The 17631-nt window shown below is 45.6% G+C and overlaps 1 protein-coding gene across 1 annotated transcript in view; it reads left to right on the forward strand.

The window, feature by feature from the left end:
* The window catches only part of LOC135226989 (dnaJ homolog subfamily C member 25 homolog), a 181219-nt gene that overhangs the window by 52040 nt on the left and 111548 nt on the right, over nucleotides 1–17631 (forward strand). The window contains exon 2 of the mRNA XM_064266704.1: nucleotides 2622–2763. Within this exon, the coding sequence (XP_064122774.1) occupies nucleotides 2622–2763 (142 nt within the window). The remainder of the gene's footprint in view (nucleotides 1–2621; nucleotides 2764–17631) is intronic.

The raw sequence follows: 17631 nt of genomic DNA on the forward strand, positions 1-17631 counted from the left end.
AGCCACACTTCGAGAGGTTTCATCAAAACCTCCCCGCTCTCGCTCCTTATGGACTGCCTTTCAGACTATCGAAAGACTTGTCAGAGCGAGGGGGTTTTTCTCGCGAAGCTGCAAGCGCTATCGCTAGAGCCCGCAGAGCTTCCACTAGACGAGTCTTATCAGTCGAAGTGGGAGGTATTCAGAAGGTGGTGTAAGTCTAAGAAGGTGTTCTACTCCAGTACCTCTATAACCGAAATCGCTGATTTCCTTTTGTTCTTGAGAGAGGTCTCTCATTTGTCTGTATCGACGATCAAAGGATACAGGAGCATGCTTTCGGCAGTATTTAGAAACAGAGGCCTAGGCATTGCTGAGAATAAAGATCTGCACGACTTGATTAGATCGTTTGAAACAACAAAATCGAAGGAACTAACTCCTCCCAGCTGGAACCTGGACGTAGTTCTCAAGTTCCTTTCGTCTGACAGATTTGAGACCTCCCCACGTAGCTTCGTTCAGGGATATAACAAGAAAATGCTTGTTTCTCCTATCTTTGGCGACAGCCAAAAGAGTTGGCGAACTTCATGCCCTAGAAGATGAAGTCGGCTTTAACAAAGACTCTGCCTTTTGCTCGTTTAGAACTCTTTTTCTAGCGAAGAATGAAAATCCATCGAATCCCTGGCCCAAGAGATTCGAGATCAAAGGCTTATCGAGTCTAGTAGGGAGAGAAACAGAGAGGTCTCTTTGCCCGGTAAGAGCCTTGAAGTTCTTCTTACAAAGAAAGAAACAAATGGGAGGCTCTAGACAAAGTCCTTTGGTGTTCGATTAAGGACCCCACAAGAATTATGTCTAAGAACGCTTTAGCTTTCTTCATTAGGAGCGTCATTACGGATGCTCACAAGTTCTGTCCTGACGACTCTTCCGCTTTTAAGAGTAAAAGCCCATGAAGTTAGAGCAGTGGCGACGTTGCTCTCTTTTCAGAAGAATATGTCATTAAAGAAAATCATTGACACGACATATTGGAGGTGCAATTCAGTTTTTTGCATCTCACTATCTTAAAGACGTTCGCGTGACCTACGAGAAATGTTTTTCTCTGGGACCTTTTGTATCGGCGGATACAATACTGGGTACGGGAGCAAACCACCAAATCCTTAAATTTGTAGCATACCTTCTACTAGATATGTTCTAGATTTCTGCTGACAAAGAGGGCTCGGTGCTGCACTGGCGGCCAGTCACTGTTGTTCAGTAAGGAACTCTTGTGATATCTTTTAGGGGAGTATTAACATTTTTTTTTGAGAATTTTTGTATGAATGAGTTTTTCGTTTCGAGTTATGGGTTGTTTGTTATGAGTTCGGGGATAACTCAGAACAATTCTATATACTAACATGGTGGTTAGGATCAGGTGGTCGGGATTGGTTATGTTCCTTCACAAGGTGTTGTCATAGAAGTGGTCCAGTACCCATTGACAAAGTCCTTTTAGGCTCTGCTGAGTAAGCGGTTCTTATACCCATCGACAGACCCACAAGAACTCTAGCCATAGATCTAATATCCTCGCTAAAGTCTTGAGGTGATGCAGACTACCGGGCTACAGCCACGAAGTCTACCACCTATCAGGTAGGAACCAAGGTTTTTTTCTTTTATACCTACAACATATGTTGTTTACCTGTCTATTCCATATTAGCTGTCTCTGACCCTCCACCAAAGGGTGCCAATCAGCTATGTATATATCTGACAGGTAAGTTCATTGTATGAAAATGATATTGTTATAATACAATAAAGTTTCATACATACTTACCTGGCAGATATATACGATTAATGGCCCACCCAGCCTCCCCGCAGGAGACAGGTGGAAGAGAGAAAATATGATAGAAAACGGGAATGGTTCCTAGTCCTGCCGCCCAGGGCAGGCAGGTAGATCACCTGACCTACCGGTAGCGAGTGGCGCGAAATTTGAATTTCTGTCGGGGACGACGGAGTCTTAGCTATGTATATATCTGCCAGGTAAGTATGTATGAAACTTTATTGTATTATAACAATATCATTTTACTGGGGTGTTTTTGGAGGGCTTGAAACGGATTAGCCATTTTACATGTAAAATGTGGTCCAAGATACGAAAACCTCATGATACGAAGGGCGCCTCGGAACGGATTAATTTCGTATCTCGAGGTACTACTGTATTTGAGAATTAGTAAATAATTTTTTCATCATGAAAATGTATTCACTTATGAAAATAACATAAACATACACTAATTACTGAATATTTCTTAACAGAAAAGTCTGCGAATTGCCGAATTTTTGCAAATAATTTATAGGTAGGGTTCCCCAGAAAAATCTGTGAATTGTGAGAATCCGAACATGGGGGTTTTTACTGTATTATTGCATTTGATATTACTAAAGTATAACTGTGTGTGAATCTTACCAATAAAAGCTAGCTCTTGTGTGTTGTGTTGTTGATTCTGTTAATAGAATGTCATCGTGGTGGTTTGGGTTTGACTGGTGGTAGAACTGTTATGGATGTGACAAGCTTCATTATCTCTTGCATTCTCTCTAGATAACAGATCTGTATACTTAGCTGCAGCCTTTTTTTTGTTTTTATGTAGCTCACTGTAATAGAATGATTGCTCAGTTAATGTGAATATTATTTACAGTGTTGGAAATAACAAGGGAAGCAACCAAACAAGATGTTAAAAGAGCTTTCCGAGCAGTTGCTTCCAAGACTCATCCAGATAAATTTCAAGATCCGGAAGAGAAGAAACTTGCTGAGGAAAGGTTTCGACTTCTCTCAACAGCGTAAGTAGTGAAGATGATTGTTTTTTTAATTAGAAAACCTTTGATGGGCAGTAATTTCCAAAGTTTTACTTTTCAGAATGGAAAAGTATAAACTTGCATCTTAATCAAAGTTGAATAATAAGGCCATGGAAATTTTTGTTTGTAAACTAGACCCTTACTATTTGTTCCTACACAAATGCAAACCCCCATTCTTTACATAAGGATTTTGAACAGCATTTCAGACTATTGACAATGTAGTGAACTACTGACAAGCAGGGGGAAACTCTGCCCACCTGTCTGTCTGCACTCCACTTTGCTTCTAATTAGTTGAGCTTTTTAGCAAAGTTGGTTTCCTTGCAAGCTTACCTGACAGTCAAAAATTCAAATTACATAATTGGCGGCGGCAGTACTGCCATCATTAGTGCAGGTGACAAAGAGACCCACCCACTTTCAGGAACACCCGGTACTGCTGACCTTACTGTTGTCAATTAGTTTTCTGGTTGCCATGGAGTAACGTTGGTGGTTCTTGCAGTTAACTTTTCATTGCCTTTGGAGTTTATTCATCGTATTTGGTGAAGTACAATTTGGTGTTTGTTTGTTTGTTTGTTTGTTTTTTTTTTTCTCGATAGCTTCTTTTTAGCTTTCATTTATCACCAGTTAGGTTTTCCAGCAAAGGCTGGAAAATTAGAATGGCTAAGCTTTGTTATGATCTGCACTCTAAGTGTGTGAAGTAGGGGGCAGGAATCTAGCAAAGATTTAACTTGCACTGAGTGTCAGGACTTAGATGAGCAAGGTTGGAAGAACTTTAAGTCTCATTTAGAGAAGATGGAAAATGATAGGAAGATGAAGGCGGCTTTTTGGGCCAAGAGGAAGACTAGTATTGAAGCAACTCCTTTGCTTTTAAAGGCGAAGAAGTCTACTTTTTCTTCCCCTCTGTCATCTAACATCTCTCCTATCGATAGTCCTCCATTGCCACTAACTCCAGTCCAGGTATCCCATGCTTCCAATTTTAACACCACTGCCAGCTAAGAGTCCAAATGACAAGAAATTTGAGATTTTGGCCAAATCTGTTATGGATTTGGGTTTGTGTTTTTGTGCTTTTGTTGAGAAATCTAATGCTAGTGATAAGATTAGTGATATGCCAAGTGTTAGTGGTTTGTCTGAGGAGATGGCTGTCTATCCCCCCAGGTCTTTTAGACAAAGGTCCCTGTCCCGCTCCCCCGCACTAGGGAGAAGACATACCGGAGGTTGAAGGGAGATCGGTGGGGTTTGCCCACAGGCAGTCACTGATTCCATCGAGTCTGTTGACTCGCAGGCTTTGACTAAATGCCTTTGGAAGGGCAATGATATTAGTGATGTGGAGTTTTCTTCCGAATCGGATGTGTCGTTGCCTGGTTTCGTGTCCTTTGAAGAGGCCTGCCTCGTTTGTGGATTTTCCAACTCTGCCAGTGAAGAAGACGGAGGAGCATTGGAGTCCTCAGCCATCCTGCAGTTTTGCGACTGTTCAGGTCATTCAGGATTCACATCAGTCACCTCCACAGAGTCAAGTGCCATCTGGCAACAGGTGTAGTCTAGCACCGAAGTGATCTGAACAGCGTTCGCACTTTTGCGCATTGACTCCCCTTGTAGCTCATCGAAAGGAGTTTCGTCTCGTTTGCCTCCTGTGGCTCTTAGTGCCTCACGTGCAGATCGCTCGTCTTCTAAGAATTGCCATTTGACTGCCACTGCTTTGACATCCACGGTTTCAACTTCTAAGACTAGTGCTATGTTAGATGAGTCATCTTTTGGTCCATTCAAACAGCAACTTCAAAAGCTTATGGGTTTCCTTGAAAAAGCGGCCGGACCTAAAGGAGAGGACGATTATTTGTTTTCCGCTTCATCGGTAGAGGATCAGGACTTGAAATCGTCTTTGGCTTACTCGAGTCTCTTGAAGATTTTGCTCACCACCTAGCCGGACTTCCTTGAGCCAGCCTCTCCTTTGTTGCCGCCTTCTATTTTTGTGATGGATAGGAAGGTAGTGTGGTGGAATCACAAGCTAAAAAACAAAAGGCAGCAAGACCTCCCACATTTACGTTAGTCACTCCGACTGTCAAAATTTCCGTCAGCCACACTTTCCCCTTTACGTTACTTTTTTCTTACAAGACGTTTGGTTCAACAAGCTAAAAAAACAAACCTCTTGAAACACATGTACTTACCATACAAATCAACACAATCTGGGCGAGAAGCTGTGCCTTCAGCGTAATATGGCTGCCAAAAAACAACTCCACCTCTACTAGCGAACAAAACACCAAACAACAAACCATTTGTCATCAACTCCCACTGAACACTAAAAAAAACAAAAACAAAACAAAAAGCACCAAGACCATACAAAGCACAATAAATCACTAACACAAACACCAAACAATCACCAAGGCTATACAACAATCTACAACATCAAACACCTCATTTTATACATTCAACTTCCCTGCCAGATATACTTAGCTATAGACTCCGTCGTCTCCGACAGAATTTCAAATTTCGCGGCACACGCTACAGGTAGGTCAGGTGATCTACCGCCCTGCCCTGGGTGGCAGGACTAGGAACCATCCCCGTTTTCTAATCAGAATTCTTCTGTCGCCCGGACCATCAACATTGTTGTTGGTTCCTCTCGATTGGTTTTCTTTTTTCACCGGCAATTGATCTTCTTGACCGACTTTTGGTGACGTATCTGGATTGTTGGATTGGCATACGCTTTTGTGGACTGTTTTGTGGACTTGATTTTGGATTTTTCTTTAAATATGTCTGACTCTGGTATGGTTGTGAGACGTTGTGTGAATGTAGGCTGTAAGGTGAGGTTGCCGAAAGCTTCGGTAGACCCTCACACGGTATGCAAGAGGTGCAGGGAGTATGAATGTTCTTTTACTAATACTTGTAAGGAATGTGAGAACTTGAGTGAGAACGAATGGAAGAATCTAACTAATTATTTAAAAAAGTTAGAAAGAGAAAGAGTGAGGAAGGCTTCTCATAGAAGTTTAAGTAGTTCTAGATCTGAACTAATTCCAAGCTTGGGATCTTCCCCAAGGGTAAGTATTGCTACTTCTCCTTCCATTGCAGCCCTTCCCTCCTATTGCAGAACCTGTAGATCCACCGCGAAAGAACTTGCAGATCTAAAAGCAGCCTTCAAGTTGATGGAAAACAAAATGGCTGCCATACAAGGTAAGGCTAGTGAATTGTCAGTGGACAGTGATATGAGTGTCCCCAGGTGTGTTGGAGGGGGCATCTGGTCGGCTCAGCAACGCTCCTAGGTCTAGACCTCTTCCAAGCTCACATGCCCAGAGGAGAAGGAATGTCGAAAGCCGAAAGGAGGTTGTGGAGAATCCCCACCCGATCAGATGTCCCTTCGGCGGTTTCTGTGACACCCCACCAGTACTGCCAAGGACCGCTATTGTAAAAGCGTCCTACGTGAGTGTTTCTCGTCGTCGGGATCTTCATCACCGAGACGTGATTGGAGAGATTCCGATCGATCTCGGCCTCTCAAGAGGAGTTGGAGGGCGCCGACTATTGACTCGAGCCCTGAAAACTTCCCTGAGGAGTCTCCATCGGGAGTGAAGAAGGCAAGAAGAGCCATTCTTTCAACCAGAGTGAGAAGGAGGCAGGAGGTGGAGGCTATGGACTCCTCCCCTCCTCCTTCCCTCCTCCTTCCCCTCCTCCCGAAGAGGATAAAGAGGAGGCTACTAAGAGGTTCATGATGGCGATGCAGGAACAGATTTCGTCGTTTGTAGGAGTCCTGTCAAAAGGAGCCTCCTAGAAGGAAAGACACTTCCCTTCCTATTAAAAGCTCCTCCAGACGTATGGAGAGGTATCTACCTCCAGGATCGATACTCCTACTCGAGGTGAGGTTTCCGGTACGAACCTGGATGAAACAATCAGACGTCTGGCACCGGCCAGGAGTGAGGAGTCACCCAGGAGGCAGGAGCCAAGAGCCAGGAGTGAGGAGTCAACCAGGAGGCAGGAGCCCAGAGCCAAGAGTGTGGAGGCATCCAAAGGCAAGAGGCAAGACAAGCCAGGAGGCAAGAGCCAGGAGGCAAGAGGCAGGAGGCAGGAGCCAAGAGGCAGGAGCCAGGAGCCAAGAGGCAGGAGTCAGGAGGCAGGAGCCAGGAGTCCGGAGTCAGGAGGCAGGAGTCCGGAGTCAGGAGGCAGGAGTCAGGAGTCAGGAGGCAGGAGTCAGGAGCCAGGAGGCAGGAGTCAGGAGGCAAGAGTCAAGAGCCAGGAGTCAAGAGTCGGGGACTCGTTCCTGGAGGTTATGACTCTTCGCCAAATAGGAGCTCCTCTCCTTCAGAACATAGGAGGTCTTGGAAGGACTCTCCCTCCAAACGTGAACTTTCTCCTTCGTCTGATCGAGGGTTAGACGAGTTGTCTGACGACGAACCTCCTGCTAATGAGGGACTTTCTAGTTACAAAGTCTTGGCCTCATTACTACTACAAGAGTTTGGAGATTCTCTTAGTCCTGCGGCTCCTCCTTCTCCTCGTTCGCTCTTTTCGAGCTCAGCTACGGCTAAATCGTCGGCCTTTTTGAAAATGAAGCCTGCGATATCAATGAAGAAGGCACTCCATTCTTTAGATTCTTGGATGGACAAGAAGAAGGAGTTAGGAAAGACGGTATTCTGCATGCCTCCTTCCAGATTGCACGGGAAGAGAGGTATTTGGATGATGGACAGGAGAGACTATGGGTCTTTCTTTACCCGCCTCTGCAGATGCCGACTTTTCCAGTTTAGTGGAGGCCTCTAGACGTCACTCCTTAGGATCGGTCAGAGCGACGTGGAGCACTTCAGAGTTGAACCACTTTCTAAAGGGACTTTTTGTCACTTTAGAGGTGTTCAATTTTCTGGATTGGTCACTCGGAGTTCTGGCCAACAAATCTAAGGATCCGGAGTTTCTGAAGAACCAGAAATTCTCCATAGCGTCCTGTCCTGCATGGACAAGGCAGTACAGTACGGTTCGGGTGAAGTGGATTCCCTTTTTGGTGCTGGTCTCCTGAAAAAGAGATCAGTGTATGGTTCCCTTTTAATCGAAAGGGGTTTCTCCGAGCCAGAGGACTGCCTTACTGTTCGCCCCTCTATCAGATCATCTGTTTCCTTCTCAGTTAGTGAAGGATATATCTCGCTCGCTAACTGAGAAGGCGACACAAGACCTACTTACGCAAACGTCCAAGAAAGGACGACCGGTAGTGTCGACGGTTAAGAAGGAATCTCGTCCTACTCAGCAGCCCTTTCGTGGAGGTGCAGCGGCTCGTCCCCCTGCCAGAAAGAAGAGCTCTGAAAAGAGAGGAAGGTCTTCATTTAGGCCCTTCAAGAAATCGAAGTGACTTGTTGCTCCTCCAAGCACCAGTGGGCGCCAGACTCCTGAACTTTGCAGGAGTATGGGCACAAAGGGGAGCCGACCTTTGGTCAGTGTCGGTCCTGAAGAAGGGATATGTAATCCCCTTCGACGACAGCCCTCCCCTAACATCTACGCCTCGGGAACTGTCAGCGAGGTACAGAGACCCGTTAATGCGAAAGACTCTCCTCCAAATGGTGGAGCAAATGTGGGAAAAAGAGGCCATCGAACTTGTGCAGGATCCACACTCCCCGTGATTTTTACAATCCGCCTTTTTCTAGTACCAAAGGCATCGGGGGGGTGGAGGCCAGTTTCTGGACGTAAGCCTCTGAATCGCTTCGTACAGAAAAAGAAGTTTCGTATGGAAACGTCCGCCTCTGTAATGTCGGCGCTTCGCCCAGGAGATTGGATGGTCTCTCTGGACCTGCAAGACGCCTATTTCCACGTTCCCATTCACCATTTGTCAAAGAAATATCTTCGCTTTGTGATAGGAGACAAGATCTTTCAGTTCAGGGCTCTGTGCTTCGGACTGTCTACAGCCCCACAAGTATTCACCAACCTGATGGCGAATGTAGCAAGATTGCTTCACCTAGAGGGGATAAACATCTCCCTCTACTTGGACGACTGGCTGATCAGGGCCAAGTCGAAGAGTCAGTGCTTGGAGGACTTAGAAGTAACAAGGAACATGATAGATTCGCTAGGGTTGCTCGTCAACCTCGAGAAGTCACAACTGATCCCCAGCCAGAACTTGGTCTACTACTGGTGGGGATTCAGATGGATTCTCGGGGTTTCGAGTATATCCTTCGCGAGAAAGAATCGCTCGAGGTTTGTCGAGAATCTCGAGCTTCTTAGAAAAGAAAGAACAGCTCAGCGAGGGATTACCTGAGCCTTTTAGGGACCCTGTCCTCATTGGAAAAGTTCTTCTCGCTAGGGAGACTTCACCTCCGCCCTCTTCAGTTTTTCCTCAAAGAGGTGTGGAGTTGGAAGACGGGTCAACTCTTGGACGTCTTCCAACTTCCACAAGAAGTAAAAGATCATATGAAGTGGTGGATCCCTCAGCTTCAAAAGAACGAAGGCGTATCGCTTGCCCTGCAGAACCCAGACCAAGTGTTGTTTACCGACGCTTCGGAGTCGGGATGGGGAGCGACGCTGGGAGCAAGGGAGGTGTCAGGCACCTGGACAAAGGAACAGGTGTCCTGGCACATCAATTGCAAGGAACTTGTGGCCATACACCTAGCCTTAAAGTTCTTCGAACAGATAGTCAGAGACGGGGTGATACAGATAAACTCAGACAACACCACGGCTCTGGCTTACATACGCAAGCAAGGAGGCACGCACTCTTTCTCCCTCTATCAGTTGACAAGACACCTGTTTAACCTGACGGAAGAAAGAGGCATAACTCTCCTCACAAGGTTTGTTCAAGGGATCAAGAATGTGAGAGCGGACAGACTGAGCAGGAGAAACCAGGTCCTTCCCACAGAATGGACTCTTCACGAAGAAGTGTGTCGAAGTCTTTGGTCCCTGTGGGGGAGACCTCACATAGACCTGTTTGCGACGTTCCTCTCCAAAAGAATAGAGACCTTTTGCTCTCTAGTAGAAGATCCGAGAGCCTTCGCAATAGACGCGTTTCTCATGGATTGGTCGGGTGTGGACGCTTACGCCTTTCCCCCGTTCAAAATCCTGGGGGAAGTGCTCAGGAAGTTCGTAGCTCGAAGAGCACGAAGTTGATACTCATAGCCCCATTTTGGCCAGCCCAGGAATGGTTCACGGAGGTACTGGAGTGGATAGTGGACTTCCCAGATCGCTTCCAAACAGACACGATCTACTCAGACAACCCCACTTCGAGAGGTTTCATCACAACCTCCCAGGTCTCGCTCTGACTGCCTTTCGACTATCGAAAGACTTGTCAGAGCGAGAGGCTTTTCTCGCAAGGCTGCGGGCTCTATCGCTAGAGCCCGCAGAGCTTCGACGAGAAGAGTATACCAGTTTCGAAGTGGGAAGTCTTTAGGAGGTGGTGTAAGGGTCAGAAGCTGTCCTCCTCCAGTACCTCTATAGTGAATATTGCCGATTTCCTCCTCTTTCTGAGAGAGGAATCACACCTATTCTGTTCTCGACAATAAAAGGATACCGAAGCATGCTGTCTTCAGTATTCAGGAATCGAGGCCTGGACATTGCTAACGACAAAGATCTACACGATCTAATTAGATCTTTTGAGACTTCGAAAGCAGCTACTCCTAGAACACCTAGTTGGAATCTAGACGTGGTCCTGAAATTCCTTTCATCGGATAAATTCGAACCTTTACATCTGGCGTCCTTCCGCGACGTCACTAGGAAATGCTTGTTCCTGGTGGCTCTCGCTACAGCCAAGAGGACGAGCGAATTACACGCTCTGGATTCCACGGTGGGGTTCAAAGGAGATGCTGCCATCTGTTCTTTCCAGACAATGTTTCTGGCAAAGAACGAAAACCCATCAAAACCTTGGCCCAGAAGTTTTGAGGTAAAAGGCCTATCTAACCTGGTAGGCAGAGAGATAGAGAGATCTCTCTGTCCAGTGAGAGCTCTTAAATACTATTTAGAGAGGAAGAGACAGATGGGAGCTTGTCAACAAGGTCTTTGGTGTGCAGTGAAGAACCCCAAACGACTCATGTCCAAGAACGCCTTGGCTTTCTTTGTGAGAAGCGTTATTACGGACGCTCACAAGAACTGCTCGGAGGAATCCTTCGGTCTTCTAAAGGTCAAGACGCATGAAGTAAGAGCAGTAGCAACGTCTTTGGCGTTCCAAAAGAATATGTCTCTGAAGAATATCATTGAGACTACATATTGGAGGTGCAATTCAGTGTTTGCATCTCATTATCTGAAGGACGTGAGAGTGACCTATGAGAAGTGCTTCTCGCTAGGTCCTTTTGTATCAGCAGATACAGTACTGGGTCTTGGAGCAAAGACTGATCCTTAATTTTGTGTTTTTTATCGTACATAAACCCTCTTGTCAGATATGTGCTTGGTTTTCTAGTAGCAAGCTCACTACTGTCGCACGGGAGCAGAGTGTCATTGCTGGTAGGGGATCAAGGGTATGTATGACTAGTAGGGGAGTACAAAATTTTTTTTGTATATTTTGTAATGAAAGTGTAATTATGTTTCGAGTTTTTTGGTTGTTTGTGAGGAGTTCGGGGATAACTCCTTACAATCTTAGAACTAACATGGATGTTAGGATCAGGTGATCGGGATCGGTTTTGTGCTCCTTGAACAAGGTGTATTGTCATGTTAGTGGAATAGCACCCAATGACAAAGGCCTTTAGGCTCTGCCGAGTAAGTGGATAAGACCCCATTGGCAGACCCACAAGAACTCTTAGCCATAGATCATTATCTCGCTGAGGCTCTTGAGGCTAAGCAGACTCCAAGGCAGTAGCCGCGAAGTCTTCAGCCTAATAAGGTAGGAACCAAGGTTTATAAATACCTACAACATATGTTGTTTACCTGTCTATTTCAGTAGTTAGCTGTCTCTTACCCACCACCAATGGGTGCTAATCAGCTAAGTATATATCTGGCAGGGAAGTTGAATGTATAAAAATGATATTGTCATGTTACAATAAAGTTTGTTCATGAAACTTACCTGTCAGATATATATATAGCTGTATTTTCTGAAGTCCGACAGAATTTTAAAAACTTCCGACACACGCAGTGGTCGGCCAGGTGTTTAGTACCCATTCCCGCCGCTGGGAGGCGGGTATCAGGAACCATTCCCATTTTCTATTCATAATTTTTCTGTCGCCGGTGCTGAAAACACCTGTTTTCAGTACCTCCGTCTTAGGATTTTGGAAACTTCATTGCCGCTAAGTATCCTAATTGTCTTTTGATTTATTTACTTGGATTTGTGGCTAGGCATACGCTATCTTAAATTGATTTGAATTTGATTCATTTTTGCTTAAAATATCTGAATCTAGTTAGGCTAGTTTCAGACGGGGTTGTCTGCAAAGATAGGGTGTGGCTACCGAAAGCTTCGGTAGATCCGCACTTGGTATGTACGAGGGGTATGGGTCTTCCTTCTTTGTTGAGATTTGTCATGTAAGGAGTGGTGAGACTTTGTCTATTCCGTAAGGAAGAACGTATGATTCGTATGTACGCAATTAATCAGTAAACATGTCTAATTCCGTAAGGAAGACGTATGATTCGTATGTACGCAATTAATCAGTAACAAAAGTCAGGGTAGTGAACCTGCTAACCTTCCTGTAGACTTTATTTTGCCTAACCCTGTAGTATGGCCTACGGGCTATGAATATGTCTACGAGAGGTGCTCGCTCTTCTTCATTGCTGTGAAGTGCTACTTCTGTAATTGTTACTCCTAACCCTGCAGTATTGCCTTCGGGCCCTAAGCATGTCTGTAGAGGAATTGCCCTTTCTCTTATACTCTTTCGATTCGTAACTTAGAATCGAAAGTGCTTGCTTTAGAGAGTAAAAGTGAAGTGCAGAAGTGCAGTGATACCCCTTGTGTAGTGGAGGGTGCGTCAGATCGGCCTCGTTTCGCCTCTAGGCCTGGACCTCTGCTTGACTCCCAGGACCTGGGGAGGGGAGCATGTCGAAAGCCGAAGGAGGGTTACAAGGAACCCCCACCGATCTGGCGTGCCTTCGCAGTTACTGATGAAAATCCCCAGACTGCCAAAGTGCGTGCGCGTGCACGAATCCTGAAAGTTTGCTTCTCGTCCTCCGAAGCGTCCTCTCCGTGCAGGGGTTGGAGCTTTCGGAAGGACTCGCGCCCTCTAAATAGAAGCTTTATAGAAGAGGACGCTTCACGTCCTCTCTCTCTCTCGTTATGCGTTTCAGTGAGAAGTAAGAAGGCGAACGTCGCCTGAACTCGTGTCCGTCTTTCCACCGAGAAATACGTAAAAGAAGTCATAGTAGCAGGAAGCTTTTGAGAGCGGACGCCTGGGACGCTCGGATGGACTCCAGGCGCGAGCGAGTGCACGCCAAGCGCGCTCCGTGCGCTCCAGTGGACGTCCAGAGCGAGCGCGCTCCATCGTGGACGCCGAGCGTGCACGTGCACCAGCGCACGCCAGGTGTGTCGCCTGGCTGAACGTTTCTGTTGAACTCTTCAAGCTCTTGTTTCAGATTTGGGCCTAAAGAATTTTTTACCTCTACCTTCGGTGATACCTTCTACCTCACCTGCAAAGAATGTGAAGTAGGCAGTGCTTCGGAGGAAGCTTAAAGTGAACAGACAACTTCTTCTTCGAAACCCAGCAAGACATCGGGTTTCGTGAATTCAAGAGGTCTCTGTCAATTAATATTGCTTTTCGCATAGGTGGATGGAGTTAAGGAAGATTTCGTTTGCTCTACCGCAACCTTTGCCATTCTGCCAATAAATTTAACTTGCCACTACCGCAGTCAAGACTTTGCGCTAAGGCAGTTACGGGTTATGTAAGGCTCGATGTCTTGCATGTCAGGACTCTCGGCAACGTTCAGTAGGATTCTTGCAAAGGCACTCATCAAAAGGACGCTCTTCAGGAAAGCGCAAGACAGGACTTCCTTTGCCATACTGCCAATAATTTTAAGCTTTAGCAGGCATTAGTTGTGATACGGGAGAGGAAGCTGGTTGGAGAGTTTCTTCCTCTTCCCAGGATAATTTTCCAAGCTTTTTACCCCATCTGAAAGGGTTTTTCAGATGATAGTATTTTGTTAGTTTTCTAGTCGGGACTACGCTGCCGAATTGAACATCGTCGTCCTACTTGCCGTAAGCCCAGTCTCTTAACAGGGATTCTTGCCCCTTCCTCGTTTGAGACGGGAATCGGAAAATTAAATGCTCGACTCCCTGGATTACGTTTTGTCAATTCAGTGACTTTCCCCCATTGACAATATACTTTCGTTTTGTCAAGTAAGTGGGTATCCCCTCTTTGACAAAATATCTCTTTGTCCCGTAAATGGGTTAGTTCTCATGACAAACATCTCATTAACTTGATATTGCGTAAGCGAATAAGCTCTTATTGACAAGATTCGGAAGAGCTCTCATTCGTCATTCGCAGACTCGTACAAGAAATAGACTTGTAGACTACGTCAATGAACGCTTATGTCCAATAACATAAGAAGCTTGAGCTGACTGCTTCGACTGCTTCGATTCTCTTAAGTTTTGTTCATGAAACTTGCCTGTCAGATATGTATGTAGCTGTATTTCCGAATTCAGCTATATATATGTCTGCCAGGTAAGTAGGAACAAACTTTATTGTGATATAATTTCATTTTTTGCCTTGCGTTATTTTACTTTTGGTTGGTTCAAGTCATATACGCTTGCTGTAGTTACCTCTTCGGATGGCAACCGAGAGGTCTGTTGTCTATTTTAAGGACATTTAATCGTTACTCCCTGCAGCCTAACAGGAGTTTCCGATTTATCTTTTACCGTTGTATGGTAGTGTTCTGACGACACAAACGCATCTATATATTTAGCGTTTTCTGTTTCGCTTAAATATACCAGCTTGAGAGTCGTTCTGCTCAAAAAAATAACGGACCTATTTCTTCGTAGAATAGGGTAGCTGGCAACCCAGACATAAAGTTAAGAGACGACGTTCGTAAGCTGCTTGCTGCTGCTGTCACGCTGTCTGTCCCTCCGTCCAACCGAGCCAGTATTCAGTGACAGATCGTGCGCTGTCATGCGCGGTAGGTTACGTCTCTCTCTCCTGCGGGATTGACTGACTAACCGTATCTCTGTGCTGACGGTTACGTCTCTCCTGCGGGATTGACTGACTAACTGTATCTGTCCTACAATCACGGACTTTAGCCTAAGATTGAGGGGATTTCTTACGTGAATGAATAAACGTTGCATTCGTTTTGCCTTACTTTGTTCAACAGAGTTATCTCTTAATCCTTTCGGTGCTCGTTACCGCACGGTATGGAACTACGAGTCTACCGCAACATTGCACTTTTATTTGCTCTCCTGCTTAGGCAAAGCGCAGCCTTATTTAGGGAAGTAAGCATACTCGGGGAGGGAATGGATGAGCTTGCTGGGGACCATTTCCTTCCTGAAGAAGTTTGTTTCCCCGAATAGACTGCAATTCAGACCACAGTTTTTTCCTACCGGGAAACTGAAATATTATTCAAGATCTAGCAATGATTCTGAACATCTCTCAGTGCGTCTATCACCTGAGGTGATAGAAAGAAGGTGCCGGACATCTGGATAGGGTTTCAGATGTCCTGGATCTTAATCTGAAAGAAGTAAAAGCGATTCGGTAGTCCCTCCAGTCCTCGAAACGAGTTTTTGGGAACCAGTGGTCCAGATCAACTCTGATATTCCACAGCTCTCTCATATCTTAAGAAGTATCTTCTCTCGGTCCTTGTTCGAGTTTACGAGAAAGAGCCTATTATAACAACAGGCGTAAAATGTAACGATCCTCTACAGGTTCGTTACAGGATTGCAAAAGTCCGTACGAATCGTCTCGATCGGCGGCAGCAATTATTCACTTCCGAGTGGAATCTTTCTTTAGAAGTAAGTTGAGAGTTGTGTAGACTTTAGGGACGCCCTTTCATTCTTCTCTTCGATATGTTGAGGACGAAGAGGCGGCTTCTTCTCTGCTCCCTTATTCTCGATCCGGATCGGTACCATTAAACGCCATCCTATGATATTGAACGGGGATGGATGTTTAGTCTCTTTTTTCCCCTTTTTCAATCGCTTAGGAAATGTAATAAGAGGATTTATGACGTCACAGGGAGCGACAATGACGCTGATCGCCCCATGTTGGCCTTCAGAATCCTGGATTCACAGAGGTCACATTTTTTCTTAGTTCACTTTCCAAGGACCTTTTCCGAGAGAGTCGGTCTACTCTAACTCGAAAGGTACCTATAACCTCTCCGCTCTGAGTCTGACTACGTTCAGACTATCGAGAGGTTGACAGGAATAAGATTACCGTCTTCCTTTTCCGTCTGAAGAATGGGATAAGCTGGCAGTCACAACTATTAAAGAATATGCAAATATATTGTTGACGGCCTTTGGGCTCAGAGATTTGCGTCTGTCAAACAACAAAGCCCTTCACGATTTTTGAGTTCTGTGGAATCTCGAAACTCGCTCACCATCTACTTTTTGTCTCACCTGTTTTCTCGGAGTCAGACACTCGTGCGAGATCAGGCGACATATAGTAGCCCTGAGTTTCTTGTTGACGAAGTCAGTTGCGTTTATACACCCCCGATGATCGTGTAACATGAGACCAGGTTGGACTGTCAGGCATTCTTCCTTCGGGACTGAATCGCCTTTTTGCTCCTCGCTCCTTTCTCCTGGCACCAGAAGCTCGAGTCAGTTGATTCGCTGACGACGTTGGGTTGCGTTGATACACCCCCAAGGTTTGCTTAGATTGAATCGCCCAGGCAGTCCAGACACTCATTCTTCAGCGAAGAATAGTGCCTTATGGTCTTCAGGGTACAACCTTGCTGTCCTTGATTCGTCTGACTGGTCAACTGGTCGGTCACCTGACTTTAGTACAGACGGACTGACTGTGCATGTCCAGATCGAAGCTTTCAATATGGAACTTAGACGTAGTCTGAAGTTCTTGATGTTAAAGCATTCGAACCTCTCCTACCTGTTAACTTTTTGCATGTGATCAGGAAGGCCTTCTTCTAACCACCCTCTAGATACGACAAAGAGGGTTAGTGAGATTTTAAGCCATCGTCACAAGTTTTGGCTTTAGAGAAGACAAGGCGGTGTGCTCTCTAAGCCTTCCGTTGTGGCCTAAGAATGGAAACCCGTTTTGTCCTTGGGCCAGAAGCTTGGAAGCAAGGATGGCACAAGTTAGTGGGCAGGAGCCAGAGAGAGTCCTGTGCCCTGTCGGGTCTCTCAAGTTTTATCTACATAAAACTCAAGAAAGTCGAAGTCATTCGGGCAATCTGCAGTGTTCCGAAAAAGACCAGACTTGTTCCCATATCGAAGAACACCCTGGCTTTAGTGTTAAGAAGTTCTTTCAAAATGCTCCTTCATTGTGTTTGCACAAAGATTTGAAATCTTTTTATCTAAATGCTCACGAGGTGAGGGCGCGGCCTCGGAAGCATTTCAACAGAGCATGGCACTCAGTAACATCCTGAGTACCATGTTTTAGCGAAGCAACTCTGTGTTCACTTCACACTCCCTGCGAGATGTGAAGATGGCATATGAGATCTGCTGCTCGCTAGGGCCATACGTGTCTGCAGACACAATCTTGGGGGCAAGAAGTACCACTCATCCTATCCTGTAGAAAATGGTTAGGAAGAGCTCTTAATTTAGTTGATGAGTCGCCGACAACGGCGACTTCTTAACTCTTAAGCCTTAGTTAAAACACCTTAACTTTGGCTAGGTTGGTCAGGTGGTGATATATATATATATATATTTATTTTACTTCTTAGCCCTCATGGTATGGTCAATATGGTCTAGTCACGTCGTGGTCTCGCCCCTGTTGACAGATCATCTGGAGTGCACCAGCTATATAGGTCTCTACCTCGCTGGCAACTCTAGTAGCACAAGCAGACTTACGTGGCAGTAACCACGAAGCCAGCTATGCTAACAGGTGGAACCAAGATGTAAATCATCTGCAT

The sequence above is a fragment of the Macrobrachium nipponense genome, chromosome 15, assembly GCF_015104395.2.
Source record: "Macrobrachium nipponense isolate FS-2020 chromosome 15, ASM1510439v2, whole genome shotgun sequence".
NCBI lineage: Eukaryota > Metazoa > Arthropoda > Malacostraca > Decapoda > Palaemonidae > Macrobrachium > Macrobrachium nipponense.